The sequence below is a fragment of the Kryptolebias marmoratus genome, linkage group LG3 (genome assembly GCF_001649575.2).
Source record: "Kryptolebias marmoratus isolate JLee-2015 linkage group LG3, ASM164957v2, whole genome shotgun sequence".
In the NCBI taxonomy this organism is placed as follows: Eukaryota; Metazoa; Chordata; class Actinopteri; order Cyprinodontiformes; family Rivulidae; genus Kryptolebias; species Kryptolebias marmoratus.
In genome coordinates, this window is record NC_051432.1 from 27,001,482 (window position 1) to 27,027,712 (window position 26,231).

Here is a 26,231-nt window from a genome sequence, read left to right on the forward strand (position 1 = left end):
TCTGACCTCCACCCACCGCCTCTAACTGTCCGACCTCCACCCACCGCCCTCCGCTGTCTGACCTCCACCCACCGCCTCTAACTGTCCGACCTCCACCCACTGCCCTCCGCTGTCTGACCTCCACCCACCGCCTCTAACTGTCTGACCGTGCCGGCCTCCTCCCGCCATCCAACCGGCGCTAGCCTCCTCCCGCTGTCCAGAGGTGGAACTCCTCGCAGACTGTGTGACATCATCGCAAAGCTCGGGGGTTCCTCTGGTGAAACGTGGGGCTCCAGTTCCCGACAGCATCACTCCAGACGTGTTTTCAAAGCTTGTTAACAAAACTCGCTTCTTCTTCTTCTGCTTCCATTTCCCTGATAAACGCTGCGACAGTAACCTCCTCAGTGTCCTCCAGCGGTACCTTCTACGGCACCGACCACGGTGGTGGCTCCGCCTACAATCAGCCCAGAGAAACTCTAAAAACAAGTTAATAACATTTGAAATAAGAGAAATGGACACTGGAGGGTTTTATGATTTTGTTTAACTCGAAGAAAAACGTGAAAACTCGCTAATATTTGATTTCATCTTAAAGTTTATTTTTTGAATCTTTTCCTTTTTAAATTTCAGTCCCTCGCCTTTTGCGCTCTGCCAAAGAGACACCGGTGAACACGTGCCTCGCTGCGTGACGTAACGCCACCGTTCAACCGACAAACGTTATGAGGTAAGTCCAAGGGGCAGTTGGAGGTTGTGAAACGTCAAGTTTTTTTTTTTTGTAACCCGTATTCTGCTCCGTCCGTCGATAAGTCAATAAGACAAAGAGTGAAAGGGAGTGTCGAAGTTCAGAGTCCTGTGTCTGCCCGCAGGTCGAGTAGAAAAATATGTGCACGCTGCACGGCAAACACAGGTGAAGCCCACACGAAACGAGCAACTTATACGTTGCATCCAACAAGTATTACAGGACCTGCAAGACGGCTGAGGACACGCGGCTGCATGTCTGCGTCTCAGCGTGAACAGAAACGACTCAAACGTCTTCTTCTCAAACACGACTGAGGACAAGTAAATAATAACAAACAGGATCGTTTCCCTGCTAACAGTTAACTGTGTCACCCTGGTGTCCCAGGAGTTGAAAACACCGGCACCACCCTGATAACAGCTCGCTGCTGTCAGAGAAGACGGTCTCTGCACTTCACAGAATAAAGCAGAGTCATCCCGAAAGGCCAAATTAAAGACCACGAAGGAGAGAACAAGTCCAAACTTGCCTTGCCGCTGAGGGGACGATTCAAAACGAAGCCCCGCATCTTCACTCTGCTTCTGTTTGACATCCAGACATGAAAATTACAACAAAAATAATCCATCAATCCACACGTCTGCTCAGCCATCTGCACGCTGCCTCGCTGGAAGGAACCTCTCAGATCGACTCAGCACTTCTCTGCCTCGAGCTGGCATCACATGACAAGGGTGGAACACACACACACACACACAGCACAGTCACATGATCCTTCAACAACAGAGCTTTTGTTCCAAATAACTGGAGCTGCTGGTCTTGATACAACGCCCTGCCTTGTGTCCTGCCCTGCCCTCCCTCCACACACACACACACACACACACAGTGATAATACAACAAGCAAACCCACAGCTAGCATGACCTCAGGATTTACCAAACACCCAGCTCTTATTCAAACACACACAAGCAAAGTCCAAGAAAGAATAAAGTGATTAGATGTAAAAATTCCACATTTCTGCTTTGTATCAGATCACGATAAACCCCAACAAATACTCTCAGAGACCCGAGACTTGAACATAAAACGCACTAAATGCGTTTTATTTATTATGCTGACGCACGTCAGGAGTCGTGCACGTAGCTACAGTTGGAGACTTTCTGTTGGATTTTGTGCAAAGCATCAGATTTGTCGAGTTAACGCCCCTGTTTAACTCACTTCCCTAAATTCCTTTCCAGACTTCCTGCCTACTTCTTCTGAAACTAACCAAAAAAAATAAAAAAAAACAAATTCAATTCAGTTCAGTTTATTTACATAGCTCTATTTCGCAACAAGAGTCATCTCGGGGCAGGGTGCAAAAACATTCAGAGACGGTATAAAATAATAAATTAGTAAAACTTCTTTATGTAAAGAAGCAAACGGATTGAATCATCTGACTGCAGCTGAGATATAAAAACATATGAAAGGTGTTAAAAAAGTTTGATTTGGATCAATTATTTCATCTGTTCGGGCCTCTTAAACATGACGTCTGAATGCTTATTCTGAGTTATGACAGTGAATAAACATTTAGATTTTTTGGGTGATATTTCTCAAAGTAAAGCAAGCTTTGACACGTTCCTCCTGACTGGATTTAAATTTAAATGATGTCTCTGCACCAGGTGCTCTGTTTGGTGCCAGCTGAACCTACGTGCAGATCAGTCCCGCTTCCCCACCCTCCTGAGGGTCATTAGGGTCTTGTCTCAGCGCTGTCCTTGACTCTCAGCTTCAAATTTTACTTCAGTGTCCGTAAAACCGACTGAGTTTCGGTCACTTCTGTGACGGCTAAGGCCAATTATCTGAAATTAAACTGACTGCAAAAGCTAATTAGCTGCGGATGATTACTTAACGAGAGTTTAATTAAAATTTTAGGTATCGAGTTTCAGGTTTGAGCTCAGTATTTTGGGGAAAATTAACTAATTTATTGAAATGTTTGTGTTTCTGAGCTCAGCTGGATGTTCCTGAAGGTTTTACTAAAACCCACACAGTGGTTCGTGGGATATTTTGCTAACAGGGAGACAGAGCCGACTTTGAACAGTTAAAATTAAAGAAATGAAAAGAAGGATTTTGTTGTGCTCGCTGCATGTGTTGGGGATCAGTCTCAGCTACCACCACACCAAATCTGAGCTCGGTGTCTGTAGAACTGACCCAGTTGTGGCCATTTTGGTGCTTTTTAAAGCCTCCTAACAGTGTCGGCCATCTTGCATTGGATTGACTCCATTAGTTGATCACTTGTAGATGCACATCCAGAGATTAAAACCTGAAGGTTTCATTAAAATCCGTCCTGTGGTTCGAGAGATATTTTGCTAACAGACAAACACAAAAACACCATCGCCCTTCGGCCTTTGGGCGATAAAAACCCTCACTGTGGAGGATTTCTGCTGCAGTTTGATGTTTCACCCATAAATGTCACAAACGTAAACAAGCTAAACCCTCTTTTAGCTTCGTTAGCTTTCAGGACCAAAACAAGCTAAAACACAACATTAGCTAAAGGCTAATAATGTCGGGTTAAATCCGTCATTTCTGCTCCTCGCTCCCGGCTGGGTAACGGCAGTTTTTCCGTGTCTGTGAGGTGAAAAGTATCCGGTTACCTGTGTGTCCTCCCCGGACCCCGGCTCCGGTCGAGCCCCGCTGCTGCTGCCGGGCGTCAGGCTCCGGAGTCCCGCTGCTAGCGGGCGCGAGAGCCGCTAACTGACGGAGACGGTCCGGCTGGGCTTCAGAGGAAACCCTCCCGGGAGGCAAAACCGCAAAAAAAAAAAAAATAGATTAATAAAAACTTGAAACAACGCGGACGATTAGGAGAGCACAGAACCGGGTCACTGGTTCGGTTCCCCCGAGCTCGGACGGGTTCGGGTAGTTTTACTACACTCCTGTGACGTCACAACGCGGTAAACAAACAGCAGAACTGAGAGGAAAATATTTTTATTTGTTAAAAAATAAACTGATCAGCTTCTCGCTTTTTTATTACCACTGTGATCAAACAAAAATACAAAAAACTGTGTTTGGCTTAATTATGAATTCATATGTGATTTTTTTTTTAATTTCTAAAAATTATCAGATCCTAATCATGATATTATCTCCCAGATTTCAGTGTGAGTTGATTTTGAAGATATTATTACATAATACAGCCGGATATTTACTGGGTACATAACTGATATGTACCAGATATTCACCTGTTTATTAAAGGGTATATAATGGGTAAGTATATGGTACTTACAAAGTATTCAACTGGTACTTACAAGGTATTCATCTGGTATTTACCTGGTACTTTCAGGGTATTTGCCTGGTACTTACAGGGTATTCATCTGGTACTTACAGAGTATTTACCTGGTACATTATAGTACAGTGTAAACTCTGAAAATATGTTTTTTTTTTTAAGTAAAGTTAGCTGTATTCTTTCATAATGTATGTATATACAGTCAGTCCAAAAAAGGATGTGAGCAAGGCTCTGGGTAATTTGCACAAATAGAGGAATAAGCATTTATATTTTTGTATATATTTACAGAGATTTGTTTTGCTGAATACGATCTTCTTTATTTTGTTAGTTAAGAAAACGTTTTGAGGCAAGAACCTTGCTCTTTTTTAACCAATATCAGAAAAAAAAGTGCACCAGTAGGAGAAATATGGAGGAATCGACTTTAAATCGTGATTTTAGTATTTATAACAAAGTAGACCCAAAATTGTTGGGTGAAAAATGTCAAACTTTTTACATTTTGAGGAAAAACTAAGTGCAGTCTCTGCAGTTCGCCGCCTGAACAGCAGGCGTCGTCACTGAGCGCGCCACACAGCTGCAGCGCGGGAAACAGCGACACCAAAAGAAGACACGTGCCGAGCTGCGCTTCCTTTAAACGTAAACTAGAAACGATTCAACGGATCTGCTTTGCTTTTAAGCTAGTTTTCATGTCTGGGTAGCCGTAAATATGACAGTCTCCGTGGTATCTGCTCGGTAACTGTTTAAAGGGACATTTCTGACGGAGAAAAAGCCAAAAACGATGCGGAAACAGCGTCGGAACGCAGCAGCGGAGGAAAGAAAACATCCTGTTTTCAACCCCAAAGATCGACCGAACAGATTAGGTTTGTTTTTTTACTCCCCTCACATCATACGTGACACTTTACTTACAGTTTAGGAACATTTATTGTCTGATAGATCATTAATTTGTGTTGTTTATCCAAGATATTTTCATTGGGAATTTATTAAAAAGCTCACCAGCGCCCCCTGCTGATCAAAACCCTTTAGGTAAGAAATTATACAAAAAAACCATGAGTTGTTCTTCAATATTCTTACATTTATACATTATTTAAAAGTGTTTGTTCTGTTGCATTATAAAAAAATGGAACAAAACAATCATCCTTGTTACTTTTTAAATAATTTTATAGTTTGTAAGGAAGTGATGAGGTTGCACGACTGGAAAAACGATGATTTTCTAAGAAGCGACTTGTACAACTAATCTTTTTTATGATTTAGACAAACCCTCTCCCACCTTGTCTCTTTTAAAACTAGCATTCCTTGAAGGAATGCATATCACCCACCACCTTGTGTGACAAATCTTGAAACAAAGATCTGTTACAGACATTTATGTGTTGGTAAGGCCGACTGGTTTTCATCTACCTTGAACTGGATTAATCAGTTCTGCATACAATAATTATTTCAAGAGTTTCAAAGAAATCCGTCCATTGGTTCATAAGATATTTTGCTATCAGACAGACGCAAACAGTGGCTTAATTTGAATTAATCCAAACAGCATGTGTGGTTTTTATAAGGAGCAGCACCACATACAAGCCTGTTCCTACAGCTTTTCTTTTTGGTTCATTTTTTATGTTTCTGCATGGATGAAAACTTAAAAACAGTGCTGTGTTTATGAGGATTGTTTCAGAAAAGACAAATAAAAAGCTTATTTTGGGGAAAAGAAGCTGAATTTCCTGTTTTAGATCCCAGTTTTATGTGGTTCAGACAGTCCTCCAACCATGACACTTATATTTTTGAGTTATTTGTAACATGTGGTCACTGTAACAAACCCTCCTATGATACCTTCATTTTATTTAGTTTTCAGCCTCTACACACCCTCCCTGTCATCATGACGTGATAAATTTGTAAAGAAACGGTCGTTCATCGTGTAAACGTGGTTCAATGTTCCCCGCAGGTGTTCAGCAGGCGGTGGTGATAAAAGAAGAAGATCCTGAAGGGTGGAGTTCTGACGTGGACCAGCAGGACCCTGAGCCCCTCCTCATGGTGGTTGAAGAAGACGATGTCTGGACCAGTGTGGAGGAGGAGGAGGAGGAGACGGACGCCACAGGTCACACGCAGAGTGAGGATGATGATCTTCCAACCAGCAGCTCAGCTGACCAGGTGAAAGAAGAAGCTGATGAAGAGGACTGTGGAGAAGTAGAAATCACCTGGAACCCAGATCTAAACTCTCATGAAGACGATTCGACTCCTTCGCAGATCGAGGTCAGTGTGGACGATGATGAAGACGGGGACGTGAACAGTCCCGGCGCTCGGCTGAGCCCCTCGTCAGACTCCGAGCCAGAGACTGAAAACGGCGACAAAGACTGGAGCTCTTTGAGTCACAAGAAACTTTTTAGGGTCAACCTAAAGGTGGAGTCACACGAGAAGAACCGGACAACACAGAAATCGTTTACGTGTGACGACTGTGGCAAAATATTCGCCAGAAAAACAAATCTGAACACGCACCTGAGAGTCCACACGGGAGAAAAACCGTTCGCTTGCAACGTGTGCAGGCAGAGATTCAGCCGGAAGACGACGTTGGTCACACACATGAGAATCCACACGGAGCAGAAGCCGTTTGGTTGCGACGAGTGTGGACAGAGATTCAGACAAAAGCCGCATTTAATCACTCACACGAGGATCCACACAGAGCCCAACTCCTTCAGCTGCGACGTCTGCGGGCAGATGTTTAGCTTCAAGAGTAATTTAAACCGACACATGAGGGTCCACACGGAGCAGAAGCCCTTTGGCTGCGACGTTTGTGGACAGAGTTTTAGCCAGAAGGCGTATTTAATCACACACGAACGGATTCACACGGGACAGAAACCTTTTGGCTGTGGCGTGTGTGGACGGGCGTTTAGCTTCAAGAGTAACTTAAACAGACACACCAGAGTCCACACGGGAGACAAACCGTTTGTTTGCCACGCGTGTGGACGGAAATTCAGGTTAAAGGCACATCTAATTGCACACATGAAAATCCACACCAGGGGGAAAGCCGTTTAGCTGCAAACATTAAAACAGACAATTTGATAAGTTTGTGGTTACTTCATGGAGTTAAAGTTCTGCTTTTTTTCCCCTTTTAGATTATTTTTTTGCAATTCCATGTACAACCCAGTTCCAAAAATGTGGGGACTTTGTGTAAAATGTAAATTATGAGCAGAATGCAATGATTTTCAAATATCAATAACTCAAATTTTATTCACAGTGGAACATTTTAAACGTACCAAATAATAAAAGCAATAAATTGTACAATTTTTAGGGAAACAAAATGAAGCCATTTTGAATTTGATGGCAGCAACACGTCTCTGTGAAGCATCTCTTCTTCTCCCATCAGTCTGTAAACATCTGGACCCGAGGTTGTCCCATTCTGTCTGTTCAACAGTCCTGGATGGGAGCAGATGTTGCTCTAAAACCTGGACTAGTGCACCCCCATACCATCAGAGAGGCAGGCCGACCTCAGAGCAGTTCTCCTCTTTGGTCCAGAGGAGACTCATCTGTTCACACCTGGCTTCTTCTTTGCCTGATAGAGCTTTAAGCAGCATTTGTGGACGGCACGGTGAACTGTGTTTACAGACGGTGTTCCTGAGCAGAACCAGAACCTGATCACCAACATCCAGCCTTGACCTTTGACCTCAGAGATTTCTGCAGATTCTTCAAATCTTTATTCTGAAATTGTTCCTCTATATTTAGACCCAGTTTCTCGCAGCCTGGTGAACCTCTGCCCATCTTTACTTCTGACACATTCAGCCTCTTTTTAAACCCAGTCCTCTAACTTAGTTACTAAAAGCTCCTCCAGCTGTTTTTTTATTTGTATCACTCACTTTCACAGCTTTTTGTCACTCCTGTCTCAACTTTTTTGAAATTTGCTGATGCCATCAAATTCAAAAATGTGCTTTAAAAAGAAACCGTTTGTTTTCAGTTAAACATTTAATGTTTTCTGTGTTCCATTGTGAATTAAATATCAGTTTGTGATTTGCCAATCATTACATTCTGTTTTTATTTGCATTTTACTCAACTTTCCAACTTTGTTGGAACGTAGTTTATAGATTCTGTTCTCAGAAGCATTTCTTAAAAGCACTACAGACCTTTAATTGTTTCTCTTTAAATGACCAAATGTCCTTAAATTTGCTGTAGCAGGTTCTGTTTTGACATCCAGACATTAAATTGTTTTACAGGTCTCCTTTGTGTCTTTCAAGTTTGTTCATATTTGCACAACAAAACATTTTCAAGAGTGGAATATTTTGTTTGAACACAGATGTGGATTTTGGAAATAAATCAGACAGATAACCTGAATAAATACAAAATACAGTTTTTAAATTGTGATTTCATCCATTAAGCTCCGAAGTCCTTTTAAAAAAAAAAACAGTTTTCATGTAGATGTAAGACTGAAATGACTTTTTTATTTAAGAAGAAACACTTATTTATTCACAGAACACCTTCTCAGGTGAACCTGTTCCCATGTGGGCGGAGCTTCAGTCCTCTTCCATGGGTTCGTCTTCGTGCAGTAATTTATGTTACTATTCTCATCTGGTTAGAATGATTATGATTAGTAGTCTCAGAAGGGATCTTTGTATGATTATTATTAATTTACAGTTTAATTACCACATGTAACCAACCACAGACGGTGGTGGTTAAAGAAGAAGCTCCTGAAGAATGGAGGCCCGACGGAGACCAGCAGGACCCCGAGCTTTTAAACTTTGGTTCATGAGAAACGTGTTGGAGTGACGGAAAATGTCGTCTCGGACATAAGACAGAAGAAGTTCACTCGTGACAGAGAAGTTTGTGGACAAAAGTATAGTTTAAAGGATTCTTTGAAGAGATGATCCAAACAGGAGATAAACCGTATGTTTGTACGGTTTGTGGGAAAAGATTTACCCGAAAACTACTTGAACAATCACACGATAATCCACACAGGAGATAAACCGTTTGTTTGTGATGTTTGTGGAAACAGGTTTACCCAAAAACAGTTTGTTTTTACACGTAAACACCAACAAGAGACGGGAACTGTTCTGCTGTGTCGTTACTGGAAAAGAACGTACGCAGAAACACGCATTAAACATATCATTTGTTTGTTTTTTCCCAAAAAACTTCTTTAAACGGACACATGAATATCCACAGAAGACAGAATCCTTTTCACTGCGTTGTCGGCGATCACAGTTTAAACCGAACGCAAAACTCGGACCGCTGCACATGAAGCATGAAGGCCTGCGAGGGATAAAGACCAAAGTAAATGTGAATTATTTCTGACAAAATGAGAGATTGAGTTAATTTTAAATTCTCCTTCTCAAAAGTTTCAAAATCATACAAAGTTTGTTGATTTATCAGCTTGTTTTTACAAAAGAAAAACATAAATCTGTAAACTGCACATCACAAAAACCCCCAAAATGTATACATTTATTTACAGAAAATGTCCAGTTTCATCCCAGGACTGTGAGCAGAACGTTTTACATGTTATTATTTTTACTATTTTTTTTATTCCGTAAACTTCCTGAGGTTCATGGTTCTGTTGCTGTTTCCTGTCAACTCTTAAATTTTTATCTGTCACCATCTGAGATGTTGACTTTTTTATTTATTTTACGTGTTTTTTATTATGTCTGCTGTTATGTTTTATTTAATGTAACTGTACTGCAGTTCCTTATAAATAAAGTTGAGCTGGTGTCTCTTTCTGTCCCTACCTGTCCAGGTGACAGTTTACCTTTCTTTCATTTCATTTCACTGTACGGTGAAATCTGGTTGTAGTCAAAGTTATGCTAAAATAAATTATTATTTAAAATCTCTGTTCAGACCAACCTTCAGTAAGTGAAATTCCAGATTTAGTTTCTAATAAATGTCTGTTTATTCCCATTAATTTTAAAGTAAAGTTTTCAACTTTTAAGTTGCTGAAAATAAATAGCTGATGTTTAAATTTGACTACTTTTGTAAATTACATTAAATTACATTGAGTAAAATATAAATATTCATTCATCAAAATCTCTTTTTACAGTGTAATATAGTTGAAATGATTTGAGTCCTGTAAAGGTGTAAGATCACACAGGTGTGCTCACCTCCAAGCCTCGTGCCTGAGGTGTGTTCTCCAACCAACATGGCGGCGGCGCTGTTAGCCGCGGGAGCTAACTGGCTAAGCTGCAGTTCCCCGTCTGCACCAGCAGGCGTCGCTGCCGGGACAGCGCCGCGGCGGGAACGGGCGCCAGAAGAAGAAGAAGCGGAGGAAGCTGGATCGCCTTTCAAACGCTAATCAGAAACGTGTCGTTTTTTAGCTTTCGAGCTCGTTTGAACGTTTACGGTTTCCCCGAGGATGTGGAGGCGGCAGCGACCGGATGAAACGGCGCAGCTTCCTGGAAGAACCGCCGCAGATTCTGAAGGAAATCTGCGTCAGATCGAAAGATCAGGTCTGTTCGTCTCCATCCTTCTTCCTTCATCATCACAGACATCATGATGTCAGCTGTAGTTCAGGTAAACATGTCTGGTGTTTAGGATATGATCTCCAACAAATGGAAAGGCGCTGCAGATGAGAACAAACAAAAGGATAAATAACAATAAACCACAGATTTATACAATAAGAAACATCTGTTCATCCATCCGTCTATTCATTCATCCATCTGTTCATTCATCTGTTCATCCGTCTGTTCATCCATCCATCTATTCATCCATCTGTCTGTTCATCATCCATATGTCCATCCATCTATTCATCCGTCTGTTCATCCATCCATCTATTCATCCATCTGTCTGTTCATCCATCCGTCTGTTCATCTGTTCATCCATCCGTCTATTCATTCATCCATCTGTTCATTCATCTGTTCATCCGTCTGTTCATCCATCCATCTATTCATTCATCTGTCTGTTCATCCATCCGTCTGTTCATCTGTTCATCCATCCGTCTATTCATTCATCCATCTGTTCATTCATCTGTTCATCCGTCTGTTCATCCATCCATATGTCCATCCATCTATTCATCCATGCATCCATCCATCTATTCATCCATCCATCTATCCATCCATCCATCTATTCATCCATCCGTCTGTTGATCCATCCATCTTCCACCTCTTATCTGTGGTCGGGTCGAGGAGGCATCAGGTCCAGGAGGGAAACCCAGACCTCCCTCTCCAGCTCTTCCTGGGGATCCCGAGGCGGTTCCAGACCAGAGAGGATCCAGAATCCTTCCACAGAGTTCTGGTCCTGCCCCGAGGTCTCCTCCCAGTGGGACATGTCCGACAAACTTCTAACAGGAGGCATCCTGATCAGATGAACCACCTCAGCTGTTTCATTTCAGCTTTTTGTTGATGAATCAAACTGCTCCATGTTTTTGGATTGTAGGTCGTTGAAAACATGAACTAAAAGTCTTTGCAGGAAAATAAAACAGCTTTTGTTGGAGCAAGAGTTCAAAATTATGTCTCAAACCCTAAACTAAATATTTTTTCTCTTTATGATCAGTGCAGATCGTATTATTCCAACCCAGTAGATAAGAAAACAGATTTTTTTTTCAGGGATAAGTTAAATGATTACCTACAGATCCAATCATATAGATATAACTGTTATATTATTGTCTGGTAAATCGTCTGAAACGATGTTCAGTTCTTCTTACAAACACAACAATGATGAACGAGTGAATTTAAAGTCGCAGTTGTTCATGATGAACGTGTGGTTCAGTTTTCCCTGCAGGTGTTCAGCAGACGGTGGTGGTTAAAGAAGAAGCTCCAGACCAGCAGGACCCCGAGTCCCTCCACGTGAAGGAGGAAGAGGAGGGAGAACACCTTCATCAGGACGCCTCCGTGTTTCCCTTCGCTGCAGCTCATTTAAAGAGTGAGGATGACGATGATGATGAGAAACCTCTGCTCCCGCAGCTTCATCAAACTGAAGGCGGAGATCTTCCAACCAGCAGCTCAGCCGAGCCGATGAAAGGAGGAGGAGCAGAAAGCTCCTGGAACCCAGATCTAAATACTCCTGAAGACGATTTCAGCTCCTCAGAGACTGAAGTGAGCGAGGATGAAGAAGAGGAGGAGGATGAGAACAATCCCGACTCCCAGCTGAGACCCTTCTCAGACTCCGGGTCAACAACTGAAGACGGTCGTGCTGCAGCGAATCTAAATGTAGATTCAGGCGGGAAGATCCAGACGAGTCCGAAATCGTTCAGTTGTGACGATTGTGGTAAAAGATTTACCAGGAAAACGACCCTGAACACACACATGAGGGTCCACACCGGGGATAAACCGTTTGTTTGTGACGTCTGCAGGCAAAGATTCAGCCGAAAGAACACTTTAAACATTCACCTGAGAGTCCACACGGGGCAGAAACCTTTCGGCTGCGACGTATGTGGTCAGATATTTAGCCATAAGACAACTTTAGTCACACATATGAGAGTCCACACGGGGCAGAAGCCGTTTGACTGCGACGTCTGTGGACAGAAATTCAGCCAACAGGCCCATTTAATCACACACATGAGGATCCACACGGGAGACAAACCGTTTGATTGTGACGTCTGCGGACTCAAATTTAGCCACAAGACAACCTTGGTCGTGCACACGAGAATCCACACCGGAGACAATCCGTTTGTTTGTGACGTTTGCGGACAAAGATTTAGACGGAAGAACACTTTAAACAGACACCTGAGAGTCCACACGGGGCAGAAGCCGTTCGGCTGCGACGTGTGTGGGCAGAGGTTCAAACATAAAAACACTTTAGTGGGACACACCAGAGTCCACACGGGGCAGAGGCCGTTCGGCTGCGACGTGTGCAGTCAGAGATTCGGCCAGAAGTCGCATCTGACGGCGCACGCCAGAGTCCACACGGGACAGAGACCGTTCGGCTGCGACGTGTGCGGACAGAGATTCAGCCGAAAGCCGCACCTGACGGCTCACCTGAGGATCCACACGGGAGACAAGCCGTTCGGCTGCGACGTCTGCGGGCGAAGGTTCAGCCAAAAGGTGAACCTGAACACGCACTCCAGACTCCACGCCAAAGACAAACCGTTCGTCTGCGACGTTTGAGCGGAAACAGAACCGAGAACGTCTCACTTTTCCTTCTTTGTCTAACTCAAGTTTAACAGACACACTACCCCAACAAAATATTCCTGATAAACCAATTAAACGCTGATATATTCATCTGCAAACAACCATTTTATTATTTTTAAACAAATCCAAGTTCACTGTTTTTTTTCTCTTGTAACAATAATTGTGTAATTAAGACCCGACTCAAATTATTTATTAACTCTTTCTGTGGTTTTATTTGTTTATGGAGACACTTATCTGCAGACTTTATATATTATTAGAAGAGAAAGTTTGATTGTTTTTTAAAATCAACTTAATATTGTGTCAGTTTCTGTTATAAATTAAAAATAAAACCTCATCTAACGTGTTCTGCTTTTGGTGTTTTCCTTCACCATCGATGCTGTCTAACTTAAAACTTTCATGTTTATTAGATTTACACTTTATCATCATTTTATTCTCTTAATGACAGCAGAGAATAATGGTAGATGAATTTATTCGTAGATGTGGTTTAGAAAAGAAATATCTTTTAGTGATTTGAGATAACAGATGAGACTAAATTAAATTTAAACTGCAAACACGACCAACTTCTCTGTTACTGGGGTAAAAACTGGCTTCACATCAAGAAACAGATCTCTAAGATAAAAAAAGTTAACTAGTTTTAAAAAGAAAGTTCTTTGGAACGGTTTAAAGTTGGACATTTACTCCATGAAGCTGAAACATGAGGTGGTCGTGTTGAAAAACCGACAATAATCTTCTTTAAAATATTCTTATTAATCATAAACTAACATTCAGAAACCCGATCAGTTCAGTTCATATACATTTAATTACAGGTGATGAAATATAAGAATTTAGAGAATAAATGTTGATTTCAACAAGCTGTAGTTTCTTCTAAGTTAGTTATAAACATTAACAGACGTTCAGTTGGTCGTAAACAGCCTGTCGGGTCTCATTACTCCTCCGCAAAGGGCCAATCTGGATCCATATTTATTAGAAAAATACATAAATTTACTTGTCTTAAATGTAATATGTCCAATTATTCATATAGAAAAACCAATTACCTTTTCCTCTGTGATAAATTATCTAGAATTTGAAAACAAACATCTTTTAATGAACAATGAAGAATAGATCAGACTTAAAAACGTCTTACGCCTTTCTCTCTATCATCAGCTTTTAAATTATTTATCACAATCAATTAAAACAGCTAAAAATCTGAGCACACAGATGCTAACATTTCACTTCAAAATGAGACGTAAAGACAGAAAAAGACGACGTTCGTTAAAGCAGACTCACTGTTACAAAGTTTTTAATAACAACTTTAATCCGTTTGATGGGTTTTGTTTTTGTTTCCACGTCAAAATAAAAGTTACTGAGAAATTAAAACCTAACTTTCTTGGCTTTGTGGTAGCAGTCAAGAGAAGCGAAGGAGACTCGGTCTGTTGCAGACTGGAAGATTTAAATGCTATCTTGGGGGGCCGGATCTGGCCCGCGGGCCTTGAGTTTGACACATGGGACTTAGATGTTCAGTTACGGGTTTCTGGTTGTTTTTATTTTTCTGTTTTAAAACCTTTTAAAGAAGCTTTTTCTTTGACAAAGAGCCTCTGATGAACAAACATTATAACCTGACATCCAGGCTGCTTTTAAAGGTGCTACAGAAAATATTACTGGTTGTTTTTTTATTCTTATTTTAGGAAACGTGAAAACAGGACAGCTATATCTGTCTGTTTTGTTTTGAACCTGTGCTTCTTCTTCTGTATCCTCTGGAGCAGCTGCTGCTCCTTCATCCACACCTCCCTTCCTCCCCCAGGGCAGCAGGAGGCGCCGCCTCCTCTCCTGCTGATGGAGCGGCGTGGCAGGAGGGACAGCAATCGGCCTCGTGTCCCGGAGCTCCGGGTTCTGCAGCTGAAGGGACATCCGGGCCCGGTTCTGTGGAGGCCGCTGCCAGCTGAGGGGTTTCAGGTGGTGCCTCCTCCTCTGGAGGAGCTTCAGTGTCCTTTTCAGGAGAAACCTCCAAGGAGGTGTCTGTGGAGGAGGTGTCCTCAGGAGGACGTGAGCCTTCCTCCTCCTGAGCTGCAGCAGGAGCAGATGGGTCATGAACACCACCATCCAAGGAGGTGTCTGTGGAGGAGGTGTCCTCAGGAGGACGTGAGTCTTCCTCCTCCTGAGCTGCAGCATGAACACCACCTTCGCCCTCTGCAGGCTTTTCTTCAGCTGCCTCCTCATCTCGCGCCTCCTGCGTGGGAACCGTTGGCTCTCCTTCTGTTGGCCTGTGGTGCAGAACCTTCACCAGGGCCTCCTCGCCGACGGCCGCAGCAGCCATCTTCACAGCTGTCAGCGGGTCTGAAACAGGAAGCCACAGTCAGAGGTTCACACAGAAGAAGCAGCCAACCCAACGTTCTTTCATCTTTCAGCTTTACTCCTGTAAAAAAAAGTTCTGCTTCTAAGCAAACAAACTTTCCTGTAATTTATTTAAAATCTCTTGATCAATTCTTCTCTAAATGAGCAGAAAACCCCCGAAGAGAAAGATCTCCAGAAGGTCTGAAACCCCTCGGCTCCTTTGAAGCTACTCATCAAGTCTTTAGAGTTGGTTTAAAACTTTTGCACGGTGGATCGGTGGATTATGTCTGACAGGAGCTGAAGGTGACCAGGTGTCTTCATGTGACGAAGCAGCTCAGCAGAACTCAGATTCAGGTTTCCTTTCTCTAATCTGCTTCCTGTTTGAGGTTCAAGCTTTGTTTTGTCTTTTATTTTTTAATTTATTTTTAAACTTTTGACCCTCTTGTGTCTCCGACACGCAGCTGAAGGAGCCGCGGTTTCTGTGAACGCCGAGCCGAACGGCTGAAAACGAGACGGTAAAAGGACCAAAAACACTAGCTAAAAGCTAAGCAGAGCAAAACATAAGCTAAAAGGAGCAAAATTACTAAGTAAAAGCCAAAAGGGCAGCTAAAAACATCCAACCCGAGCTAAAATCTGAAAGCAGCAAAAGGCTAACTGAAAGCTAAAGTAGCAAAATGGCAGCTGAAAGGTAAAAGTAGCATAAAAATGGAGCCAGCAGCTGAAGCAGATTTCAAACAGAAGGATGTTTCTGAGGGAACTGAAGAGAGCTCCGTGTTTCTGTGAATAAAGTTAAATATTTTAAAAAGAATAAAAGTTACAAAAAAAAGAAAAGAACAGAAGTCAGAGCAGCCGTCTCCTGAAAGAGCTGAATGTTTAGATTGTAGAAAAATAACGTGCAGAGAAACTAAAAACAGTGTTCCTGAACATCCTCTGATCTCAGCTGAGGAACATCCCTGAAAACACCGAGACAGGAACCTGAAGTGAGGAGGAGGAGGAGGAGGAGGAGGAGGAGGTTCTACTACAGCTGCAACCAAAACATCTGATCAGACGTGGTTCTCATCCTGCGGAGAAGTTTTAAAATCATAAAAAAAAGAACAAACAGTGAAGATCATAACTTCAAAACTTCGTTTTCCAGAGATGTTTTATTCTTTTAAAGCGACAACTTTTAACGCTCAAACAGATCAGATGAGTTTCTGTAGCGCTTCCTGAACGATTAAAGTTTAATAATAAGAAGAAAAAAGAGCGACAGAAATGTCTAAAACACTCAGATTAAGGCTTCGAAAAACCTAAAAAACTGCAGTCAGAGATAAACATGAATGGATGCAGGTCAGCGCACGCAAAAAGTACAAAAAAGGGACAAATAAACCCAAATATTATCATTAATAAAGAACATGTAGAACATTGATTAAATTGTGTCCATAATGAAGGAAAAAACAACTGACTTCAGTGAGAAATAAAGGAACCGTCGTGGTTTAAGGCCACTTCTTATTTTATTGCCTACATCAGAACTTTTACACATGAAGACGCTGAATTTGCCAGATATTTTGGTTTGGGTGTGAACGTTGGGGAAAGAAAGGACAGGAAGTCTGATGATCTTGTATCTACTGGGATTATAAAGTAAATGTTGCTTTTTGAATATAAAAGGGGGTTTGTGAGTCTTTTGTTACCGAGGAAACGACACATCTAAGAGCCTTTTTCACCCCACTGAGCTGACTCAGCTTCATGCAGCGAGGCCGGCTTCAGCCTCGGGGGCTTCAGGGGGAGTCTCTGGGTCAGCGGGGGGAGAAGGAGGGACTTCATCTACTGCAGCCGTACCAGAACTTTCTGCTGCCGCCGCCGCCTCATCAGCATCTCCAGGAGCTGCCTCCTCCTCCTCCTCCTCCACAGCAGGAGCTTCTTCCTCGGTGACGACCATCCCAGACTCCTCGGGTGCAGCCTCCTCTGCTGGTTCTGCTGAGGTCTGGTCCACAGGTTCTGCTGAGCTCTCTGGTTCTGCTGAGCTCTCTGCCACTGCTGAGGTCTCCTCCAATGGTTCTGCTGAGGTCTGGTCTACTGGTTCTGCTGAGGTCTGGTCTACTGGTTCTGCTGAGCTCTCTGCCACTGGTTCTGCTGAGCTCTCTGCCACTGGTTCTGCTGAGCTCTCTGCCACTGGTTCTGCTGAGCTCTCTGGTTCTGGTTCTGCAGGAACTGACCCACCAACAGCCTCAGCTCCTGGCGCCAGCTCTTCCTCTGCTGCTGCGGGTTCAGCTGCTGGTGCTTCCTCAGCTGCAGAGGAACAAATCAGCGACGTCAGAGTTATGATGTGCCTGTTAGCTCATAACTGTACTTCTGTCGTTTCTGAGGTTTTATGCATCAGGATATAATAACAGATTCTAAAATCATCTAAATCTAACCCCAGGTGGACAAAAACACACAACGGATTCTAACTTTGTGATCCAGCAGCTCGTGGTTGTAGAGGAGTTGTGGCCCACTCTTCTTTCTAGCGTTGCTTCAGCTCATTGGTTTCTGCTCAGCTCTCTGAGGTTCTGGTTCTGGTTCTGGACCGTTTTATTGTAGATTAGCTGCTGTGTTTGGGATCATTGTCCTGTTTGTCACATCTGACTCCAGAATCAGCCCAAACCATCAGCCCTCCACCACCGTGCTGACAGCTGCAGTGCATTCTGGGTAAACATCTGTCCTCTGGTCTGCAGAGGAGCCCAAACCATCAGCCCTCCACCACCGTGCTGACAGCTGCAGTGCATTCTGGGTAAACATCTGTCCTCTGGTCTAGTTCTGGTTCCTTCAGATGAACCTAAGTGGAGCTGGCATATTGTTTTAAGAGAGAAGAGGCTTTAACCTTTGACCTTTAACCTGCTAGCTGAGGCCTGTAGAGTCTGAGATGGAGCTCATTTCTCTGAGCATTACGCGGTCTGACCTTTGGGGTGAATTTGCTGGCACGTCCACTCCTGTGAAGATCAGCATCTGTCTTAAATGTTTCCTCTTGTGAGTAATCTTTCTCTCTGTAGAACGATGGACTCCAGATAGTTTGGAAATGACCTTTGACCTTTTCCAGGTTGATTCTCTGAGGTCATTGCTGATGTCTTCCCGCCTCGGTGTTGTGTTAACACACACCTGAACCTGCTGTCCGTCTGCTGATGAGTTCATCAGCAGCTCCTGATCCTGAACCTCTGAGATCCTCTGGAAGCAGGTTTTCTCTCACAGCTTTAACATAAATAAAGAACCTGTTGTGTGTTTTTGTGCACTCTGAGGTTAGATCCGAATCATTTTATCATGTCCTCATACTGTAGATCTGAATGAGGGGGGGGCGGGGGACTTTCTTCTCCCCCATGACTGTGAAACCAGAATAGCCACCAAAGCTCTCCACTTTCCAATGATTTTCAGTAGTTTATGATCAACACTTTCGGGCTACATGCGCAGAACTGAGCCGTTGTCAGCAGCGTCTCGTCAGCGAGCGTCTCTTGGCTCGGAGCCGCGATCCCTGCAGGCTGAGCAGACAAACAACGTGCAGACTCTGATCCAAACAGACAGGCGTGATGAAGCCATTCAGAGGAGTCATTCTACCATGTGTGAGGTTCTGGGTGGAGCGGCCGGAATCTGCCCTGAAACGCGTCGAGACCTTCTGTTTTCGAGCTCGCTGCACTCGGTTTCTGCATGAATCACTTTTCAGACATGCAAACGGTCTGAGAGCAGCTGAATGTTTTGGCCTCACAACGAAAACTTTAGCTGTGAACGGATTGTTTCCAGTGCAAGTCTGAACAGCACGATCCATGAGCAGGGACATACTGTTCTAATTTGGCTCAAGTTTTTCCTGCATTTATTAGTTTTGTCACTTCAGCTACATTAACAAAAACAACTTTAGTGTCTGTGCAGTTGCACAATGTCCATCTCACTCAGGGGCTGTGAAAAAACACAGGAGGACAAAGAAATCTTTTATTTTCTAGAGCTAATAATTGCGAACCTTGTGTGCTGCAGTTCCCGTTTGTCAAGCCTGAACTGTAAAGATGTGCAAAGAGTATTAAATTAACCTTATTTTTTTATAATGAGCCAGACCTCTTTGTAATGTTGAATGAGCCGAGGGCGTGTTTTTGTGAGCGTTTACCTTTTGCCTCGGAGTTCACGTTGGGAAGTTTCTCTTCGTGTCGCTCAGTGTCACCGCTGACTGCTTTGTAGGCCTGAAAGAAAAAAAATGGGCAGATATGTTTTTGTGTTTTCATGTTGTAAAGCACTTTGTATCACCTTGTTGCTAAAAAAGTGCTATATAAATAAATCTGACTTGACTTGATATGTTTTTTTTTTTGTGTTTCCTAAGGTCAGTCAGCTGTGGCAGCCATCTTAAACTGTCTCCAAAAGCTAATTAGTTGTAGCTGAATGTCTAATAGTTGTTTCCTGGGCGTTTCATTAAAATCCATCCACTGGTTCAGGAGATATTTTGCTAACAAGCAGTCTGTGGGCTTCAGGCGCGCTCGGCTGCAGTTCTCCTCTCGGACACCAGATGGCGCTACGGAAACAACCACGGCGCCGCTGCGCCGCGGAAACCCCCGCAGAAGAAGAGCCGAACAAGGACGTGCGTTCTTCAAACATAATTACAGGTTCAAACCGTTCGTGTCTCATGCGGTTTTAAATGTTTTTGTTGCCTGTTTGGTGGGACTGAAGCCGAGGAAGATGTGGAGGCAGCAGCGACCGGAAGGAGCGTCGCGGCTTTTCGAAAACAGCCAAACCTCAGATCCTGTTTTCCGCCTCGGAGAGCAGCAGAGGAAACCAGGTTGGTGTCCTGAGGGGTGGTGTTATTGCTTACAGATTGGTTATTAATGTCACACCCTGTTAGAGCTCACAGCGGTTTTTATTCACCGGAAACAAACCGACAAAACGTCGGTCCTGGGTTCTACTTTCACACACCTTAATCCCGCCAAAATGATGCTTTTATCAATTATTATCACCAAATATTCAGATAACATCTCATAAACATGACTTAGCATCTTATAGTTGAGATACCATATCAAAATCATGACAAAGCATTTTATAATTATGCCATTTTTATGACTTCATATCCAATAATTATGACAGCATTTCACATTTATGGCTTAACTATGACTTAGCATATTATAAACATGACTTAGCATCTTTTGATTATACCTTAGCATTCTATATTTATGATCTAATTATGACTTAGCATCTCATATTTGAGATATCATCTTAAAATCATGTCATGTTTATGACTTAATTATGACTTTGCATCTAATAATTATGACAACATTTCATAATTATGGCTTAACTATGACTTAGCATCTCATAAACATGACTTAGCATCTTATAGTTGAGATACCATATCAAAATCATGACAAAGAATTTTGTAATTATGGCTTAATTATGGCTTAGTATCTCATATTTAGGATCTAGCATCTCAGCTGTGATATCATCTCAAAATCATGACGAAGCGTTTTATAATTATCATGTCTATGATTTATTTATGACTTAGCATCTAATAATTATGACTTCATTATTTTATAGCATCTTATTTTGGACAAAGCGTGTCATAAACATGACTCAATATCTCATAATTGTTGCTTAGCATCTTATAATTATGACACCATTTCATTATTTAGGGCCTAAGTATGACCTAGCATCTCATTATGATCTAATTATGACTTAGCATCTCATAATTATTATTATTATTTCTTAGCATGTTATTTTGGAGTAAGTGTGTCATAAAGATGACTCAGTATCTCATAATTGTTGCTTAGCATGTCCTAATTATGGGATGGTATGTCAGCATCATGGCTCAACATCTCTAAAGTATGATAGTATTTCATTGTTATGACTCAGCATTTCATATTTTGGAGATATTATCTTAAACTTGTGACTTGGTTCAAATTATCTGGCTCAAGCAGAGAACAGAAGCGATGAACGAGTGAATTTAAAGTCGCAGTTGTTCATGATGAACGTGTGGTTCAGTTTTCCCTGCAGGTGTTCAGCAGACGGTGGTGGTTAAAGAAGAAGCTCCAGACCAGCAGGACCCCGAGTCCCTCCACGTGAAGGAGGAAGAGGAGGGAGAACACCTTCATCAGGACGCCTCCGTGTTTCCCTTCGCTGCAGCTCATTTAAAGAGTGAGGATGACGATGATGATGAGAAACCTCTGCTCCCGCAGCTTCATCAAACTGAAGGCGGAGATCTTCCAACCAGCAGCTCAGCCGAGCCGATGAAGGAGGAACCTGCTGGAGACGACCGTGGAGGAGCAGAAAGCTCCTGGAACCCAGATCTAAATACTCCTGAAGACGATTTCAGCTCCTCAGAGACTGAAGTGAGCGAGGATGAAGAAGAGGAGGAGGATGGGAACAATCCCGACTCCCAGCTGAGACCCTTCTCAGACTCCGGGTCAACAACTGTGGACAACGACTGGAGGGAGAGCAGTGCTTTTGAGTTCGACGTGAACAACGTAAACAAGTGTTTCAGCTGCTCTGAGTGTGGCGAACAGTTCGTTAACATCTGGTCCCTGCAGACGCATCTGACGAGCCACTCAAAGATTAACTCTTCGGTTAACAAGAAGCGCATTAGAGTCAAGAAGAACGCAGAGCCGCGTAAGAAAGCCCCAAAGAGACTCAAGCTGTTCAGCTGTGAGGACTGCGGCAAAAAATTTGCCAGAAAAGCAAACGTGAACATACACATGAGGGTCCACACGGGAGAAAAACCGTTTGACTGTGACGTGTGTGGACAAAGCTTCAGCCAGAAAATCCATTTGAACTCTCACAAAAGAATCCACACGGGGCAGCAGCCGTTCGGGTGTGACGAATGCGGACGGAGGTTTAGCTCGAAGAGCAATTTAAACAGACACATCACCGTCCACACGGGGCAGAAACCGCTGACCTGCGACTTCTGCGGACTAGGGTGCAGCCATAAGACGGCTTTAATCACGCACTTGAGAGTCCACACGGGGGACAAGCCGTTCGGTTGCGATCTGTGTGACAAACGGTTCAGCTGCCAGTCGTATCTGAACACGCACATGAGAGTCCACGCCAAGGGGAAAACGGATTAGCTGCGCGTGTTTACACGAGACGCACATCAGTGTTCACGTGGAAACACAACCTCAGCTCGGAAACAGTCGGGACGTTGTGTAAAACGTGAAAACGAAACCAGAAAGCGGTGATTTTCAAATCTCATAAACTCGATTTACAGAAGAACATATCAAACTTTTCTCAGGTCTCAGGTCCATGTTTCCCTCCTCTTCTTCTCCCGTCAGTCTGTGAACATCTGGACCTTAGGTTGTCCCATTCTGTCTGTTGTTCTAAAACCTGGAGGCACTTATGCACCCCCATACCATCAGAGAGGCAGGCTGACCTCAGAACAGTTCTCCTCTTTGGTCCAGAGGAGACACATCTGTTCACATCTGGCTTCTTCTTTGCCTGATAGAGCTTTAAGCAGCATCTGTGGACGGCACGGTGAACTGTGTTTACAGACAGTGTTCCTGAGCAGAACCAGAACCAGCCTTGACCTTTGACCTCAGAGATTTCTGCAGATTCTTTGAATCTGACCCAGTTTCTCTCAGGCTGCTGAACCTCTGCCCATCTTTACTTCTGACAGATTCAGCCTCTTTTTATCCCCACTCCTCTCACCGACCTGCTGCTAATTAACCTCATTAGTTATAAAATATTCCTCCAGGTGTTTTTTTTATTTGTCCCACTTCCTTTTACAGCCTGGAACAACATTTTTAAGACCTGTTGCTGCCATTAATTTTAAAATTAGCTGTTTGTCAAGAGAAAAAAAGGCACAATTTCTGTTTTAACAGCTGATCTTGTTTCCTTGTGAAGAAAACGAGTTCATGAGATTTAAAAATCAATTCATTCTGCTTTTATTTACATTTATTTCAACGTCTCAGCTGTTTTTGTGTTGGGGTTGTAATTTGTGTTGTGTAGAAGCTGCTGTCGCTTTTATTTCCAAAACTACGTGTTTCTGTTTTCCGTTTGTTTTTTATATATATATATATATATATTATTTTTTTGTATTAACTTTATAATTTGTTCTCTAAAACCTTAATTAAAACACACTCCTGACCTCCTAACTGTTCCTGAATGAAACCTGCAGAACAAAAACCTTAAATATTGTTCTAGTTCTGCCTCTTAAAGGTTCTGGAGGCGTTAGTTTGTAACAGAACGATGAGAGAAGGATGGGATCCGCTCACGTAGACGGCCGCGGCGGTGAGGCCTCCTCCGCACAGAACGACGTACGTCAGGTTGGTGGAACCTCCAGGAACCCCGAAGGCCATGTGTCGCACCGGGGCAGCTGGAAAACCAGAGGCGCAGCGTTATTTCAGCACCGTGGAACAGAACTGCAAACGTGGGTAAAGGTCAGGTTTGGGGGCCTTCGGTGCCCCCTGAAGCTGACAGGAAACGGCAGCGACGCGTCTCCGTCCTCTAATCCGGTTACACAACACGGCTCTTCGTAAGCAGAGGAGATAAACGGAAGAGTCCCTTAAATTAAACTCACCCCCCCCCCGCTGCTCGCACAAAACAACCATCTTTAACTTCAGACAGAAAAAACCCAAACATCGAGCTCAACGTCTGACAAAAACCAACACATTTCCAATAAGACGCCTCCTCAGGTGAGGTTACACACTGAAGACACCATAAACCACATTTAATCAAAACAAAACCGGTTTATTAAGGACTGAAAACGACAACTTATCCTTGAAGATGTGACTTTTTAAATATTGACGGATTAAAAATCATCAATAATTTAAGTTTCCACCGTTTTGCTCTCAAATCTCAGAGTTACAGAGAAAAAGCTGCAGAAATGAGGTTTAGTTCCTAAACAGTCTGTAGTTTACATTTCTGTAACAAAAATAGTCTTTAATAAGACTCACACTGATGCATTTGCACTAAAACGAGCTGTATTACAAGTTTTTAAACATTCTTTATGAGTTTTTTCTCATAAAATGAAACATTTTATAAAACATTTAGGTGTAGTTTTCGTCTCTTGATCCTCTGAAATGCAAAAGGCTTTTTTCCAGACTTCTGAGTCAGCCCAAACCCTTAAAATGAGAAATTCTTCTGTCATGAAAAAGTAATTTATTGCATTAAAAAAGATCAGGAATAAGCCGGGCATCTCAGATGGAACTGGAGTGTTTTTTAAGTGTAATATCAAATCTCTGCAAGCCTCAAGAATTGTCATTTTTAAGCTAAATTAACAGCTTGTTTTATATTTTTCTGATAAGATCAGATCTTTAACTGAAAGTTTCACCCCGACAGGTCTTCAAAGTTGTTCGTCCTTCGTCCTGTTCTAATACCATGACACAGCAGGCTCGTTGTTCAGGTTATTTATACAGGTAATCAGTTAATCCCTGCAGCCGGCTTCAAGCTGGGAAAACAGACGCATGTCAGCAACAACCTGCAGCCTGCAGATCTTCCTCTACTGCGTGCATCTGCAGCAGTTCCATCCACGTCTGTCAGAACTTTGCTCCAAACAGGAAATTAAAGCAGCAGTTCCCCCCCCCGGGGCTAAGATCCACGAGTGGAAGGCTGATCCAGTGAGGCATGCATGCGTGCACAATCACAGAAAACACTCGGAAAGCTTCCATCTGAGCTGAAGACGACAAATTTTAGACAAAAGCTTCATATATTCCTGTTCAGACATGAGGAATGCATGTTTTTTTAAAGGATTATTCTAATCTGGCCTTCAACGCTGGCCTCTGTGCAGTTAGAATCAAACATTTGAGTCAGATTTATTAAAAAATGTTCAATTTAAACGTTAAAGAGTAAAGCTCTGATTAATCTGAGAGAACGGCGTGTTCTCCTCCTCTCACAGGCAGAAAATCTCTTTAAAGGACATTTGTTTTGTCTTAAAAATCATTAAAAATCATCCGTTTGAACAGATTCTGCTTCAATTCACAGTTTCAGATGACATTAATGTGATCCTGGCTGTAGTTTAAGCGCTTTAAAGAAGTTTGGAGTTAATCTGAGGTCTGGTTGTTAGATGAAAAAGACGACATACTGTTCCTGGATGATGTGGGACCGAGGACCCTCCACGCCAGCGGCCCGACTCTCTGCCAAACCCGTCTGCAGAACATGCCTGATGGATCTTCAGCAGGTCAGCAGGTGTCTGTGCTTCCAGCCGGTGTGGGAGACGAGACGAATGATTCCTCTGCTGCTGAGAAGAGCACAGCCCCGCCGGAGCAGGACGCCCCCTGCAGACCGGGAAATAACACACACTCACACACACACACACACGTCTGTAACACTCTGAGGTTTCAGCAGCACAACAAGAAAATCTGATTTTACAGAAAGGTTTCCTGCTTCGTTACCTGTTTTAATAGGATTCTTTCCGGGACGTTTGGGGACTCTGCAGAGGTTTGCATGTGTCAGATAATCCCTGGAAATCACCCATCTGATGTTTGTTTAATGTGTGAGAATGAAAAGGCTGCAGGCTTCCCTCCGGCTGCACGCAAACACTGAACTGTACCAGACGGACAATTGGTGCAAAAGAGAGGTCGCAGAACAAATCTGACCGTGGATCAGTGAGAAAACTTGTAGAAGTAGTTCAAATGTTTGTTTTTTCTCCTCCAGGGGGGAGAAAAAAAACCCACCTCAAGGTACAGCTGAGCGTGTGCTTTCCAGGTTTTAGTTTGGGGAATTCTTGTGCAAATAATACAGATTTAACGCAAGAAAAAGGAGATTCAGATGAACTGATTGCATGAAACTAAGTTAATATATCATAAATCCATCTGGCTCCTTCAGACAGAAATCTCAGTTTAGATCTTTGGTTTTCAGCGAATCTTTAAACTCGCTGATGATTGTCAACATTTCTTTTTCACATATTTTCATTTTCACCTTGAAAACAAACCTAAACTTGTTGAATTTCATGTTATTCAGAAGTCAGACGAGTTTATTGGTGACGTTAAATCAAAAACAGAAACAACTTGAACAGAAGCAAGGCTCTGATATCAGAAATCTTTCATAAAAAAT

General features: G+C 42.8%; 4 protein-coding genes across 9 annotated transcripts in view; 2 read left to right on the forward strand and 2 right to left on the reverse strand.

The window, feature by feature from the left end:
• The window catches only part of LOC108245504 (ETS-related transcription factor Elf-2), a 19,410-nt gene extending 15,921 nt beyond the window's left edge, over positions 1 to 3,489 (reverse strand). The window contains exon 1 of one of the 4 annotated variants that reach the window (XM_017432467.3): positions 3,326 to 3,489. The gene's annotated coding sequence lies outside the window, so the exon portion shown is untranslated. Of the gene's footprint in view, positions 1 to 62; positions 91 to 128; positions 394 to 1,238; positions 1,501 to 3,325 lie in introns of those variants that run through there. The other 3 variants (XM_025009621.2, XM_037974818.1, XM_037974817.1) reach the window with 3 other exon arrangements.
• On the forward strand, positions 453 to 7,214 carry LOC108245511 (gastrula zinc finger protein XlCGF7.1). Of its 2 annotated transcripts, none has more exons than XM_037974830.1 (2): positions 453 to 700; positions 5,876 to 7,214. In XM_037974830.1, the coding sequence occupies exon 2, from the start codon at positions 5,962 to 5,964 to the stop codon at positions 6,961 to 6,963; it is 1,002 nt and encodes a 333-aa protein (XP_037830758.1). In that variant the 5' UTR covers positions 453 to 700; positions 5,876 to 5,961; the 3' UTR covers positions 6,964 to 7,214. The 2 variants fall into 2 exon arrangements, with proteins under 2 accessions (XP_037830758.1, XP_017287972.2); XM_017432483.3 differs by lacking the exon at positions 453 to 700 and adding an exon at positions 4,512 to 4,808.
• A 2,927-nt stretch (positions 7,215 to 10,141) lies between these two features.
• Positions 10,142 to 13,231, forward strand: LOC119616900 (gastrula zinc finger protein XlCGF57.1-like). 2 transcript variants are annotated; one of them, XM_037974826.1, is made up of 2 exons: positions 10,142 to 10,349; positions 11,608 to 13,227. In XM_037974826.1, exons 1-2 carry the CDS (start codon positions 10,256 to 10,258, stop codon positions 12,942 to 12,944), a joined length of 1,431 nt encoding a protein of 476 aa, XP_037830754.1. In that variant the 5' UTR covers positions 10,142 to 10,255; the 3' UTR covers positions 12,945 to 13,227. The 2 variants fall into 2 exon arrangements, with proteins under 2 accessions (XP_037830754.1, XP_037830753.1); XM_037974825.1 differs by having other exon boundaries at positions 10,157 to 10,413; positions 11,608 to 13,231.
• Positions 13,232 to 13,241: 10 nt separating this feature from the next.
• Positions 13,242 to 25,438, reverse strand: LOC108245510 (fibrous sheath CABYR-binding protein). Its single transcript, XM_017432482.3, has 5 exons — positions 25,261 to 25,438; positions 23,453 to 23,553; positions 19,378 to 19,450; positions 17,094 to 17,543; positions 13,242 to 15,281 (listed from the first exon to the last, which is right to left on the reverse strand). Exons 1-5 carry the CDS (start codon positions 25,334 to 25,336, stop codon positions 14,722 to 14,724), a joined length of 1,260 nt encoding a protein of 419 aa, XP_017287971.1. The 5' UTR covers positions 25,337 to 25,438; the 3' UTR covers positions 13,242 to 14,721.
• Between the last annotated feature and the right edge of the window lie 793 nt (positions 25,439 to 26,231).

Excerpts from the sequence above, each read along its gene's own strand:
- LOC108245511 (XM_017432483.3), top strand. The coding sequence starts at position 4,727 with ATGCGGAAACAGCGTCGGAACGCAGCAGCGGAGGAAAGAAAACATCCT. Across the intron at positions 4,809-5,875 it reads AGATCGACCGAACAGATTAG|GTGTTCAGCAGGCGGTGGTG; the intron begins GTTTGTTTTTTT and ends TGTTCCCCGCAG.
- LOC108245510 (XM_017432482.3), bottom strand. The coding sequence starts at position 25,336 with ATGTTCTGCAGACGGGTTTGGCAGAGAGTCGGGCCGCTGGCGTGGAGG. Across the intron at positions 19,451-23,452 it reads TCACCGCCGCGGCCGTCTAC|GCCTACAAAGCAGTCAGCGG; the intron begins GTGAGCGGATCC and ends TTTTTCTTTCAG. Across the intron at positions 17,544-19,377 it reads CGTGAACTCCGAGGCAAAAG|CTGAGGAAGCACCAGCAGCT; the intron begins GTAAACGCTCAC and ends GTTCCTCTGCAG.
- LOC119616900 (XM_037974825.1), top strand. The coding sequence starts at position 10,278 with ATGAAACGGCGCAGCTTCCTGGAAGAACCGCCGCAGATTCTGAAGGAA. Across the intron at positions 10,414-11,607 it reads TGATGTCAGCTGTAGTTCAG|TTTTCCCTGCAGGTGTTCAG; the intron begins GTAAACATGTCT and ends CGTGTGGTTCAG.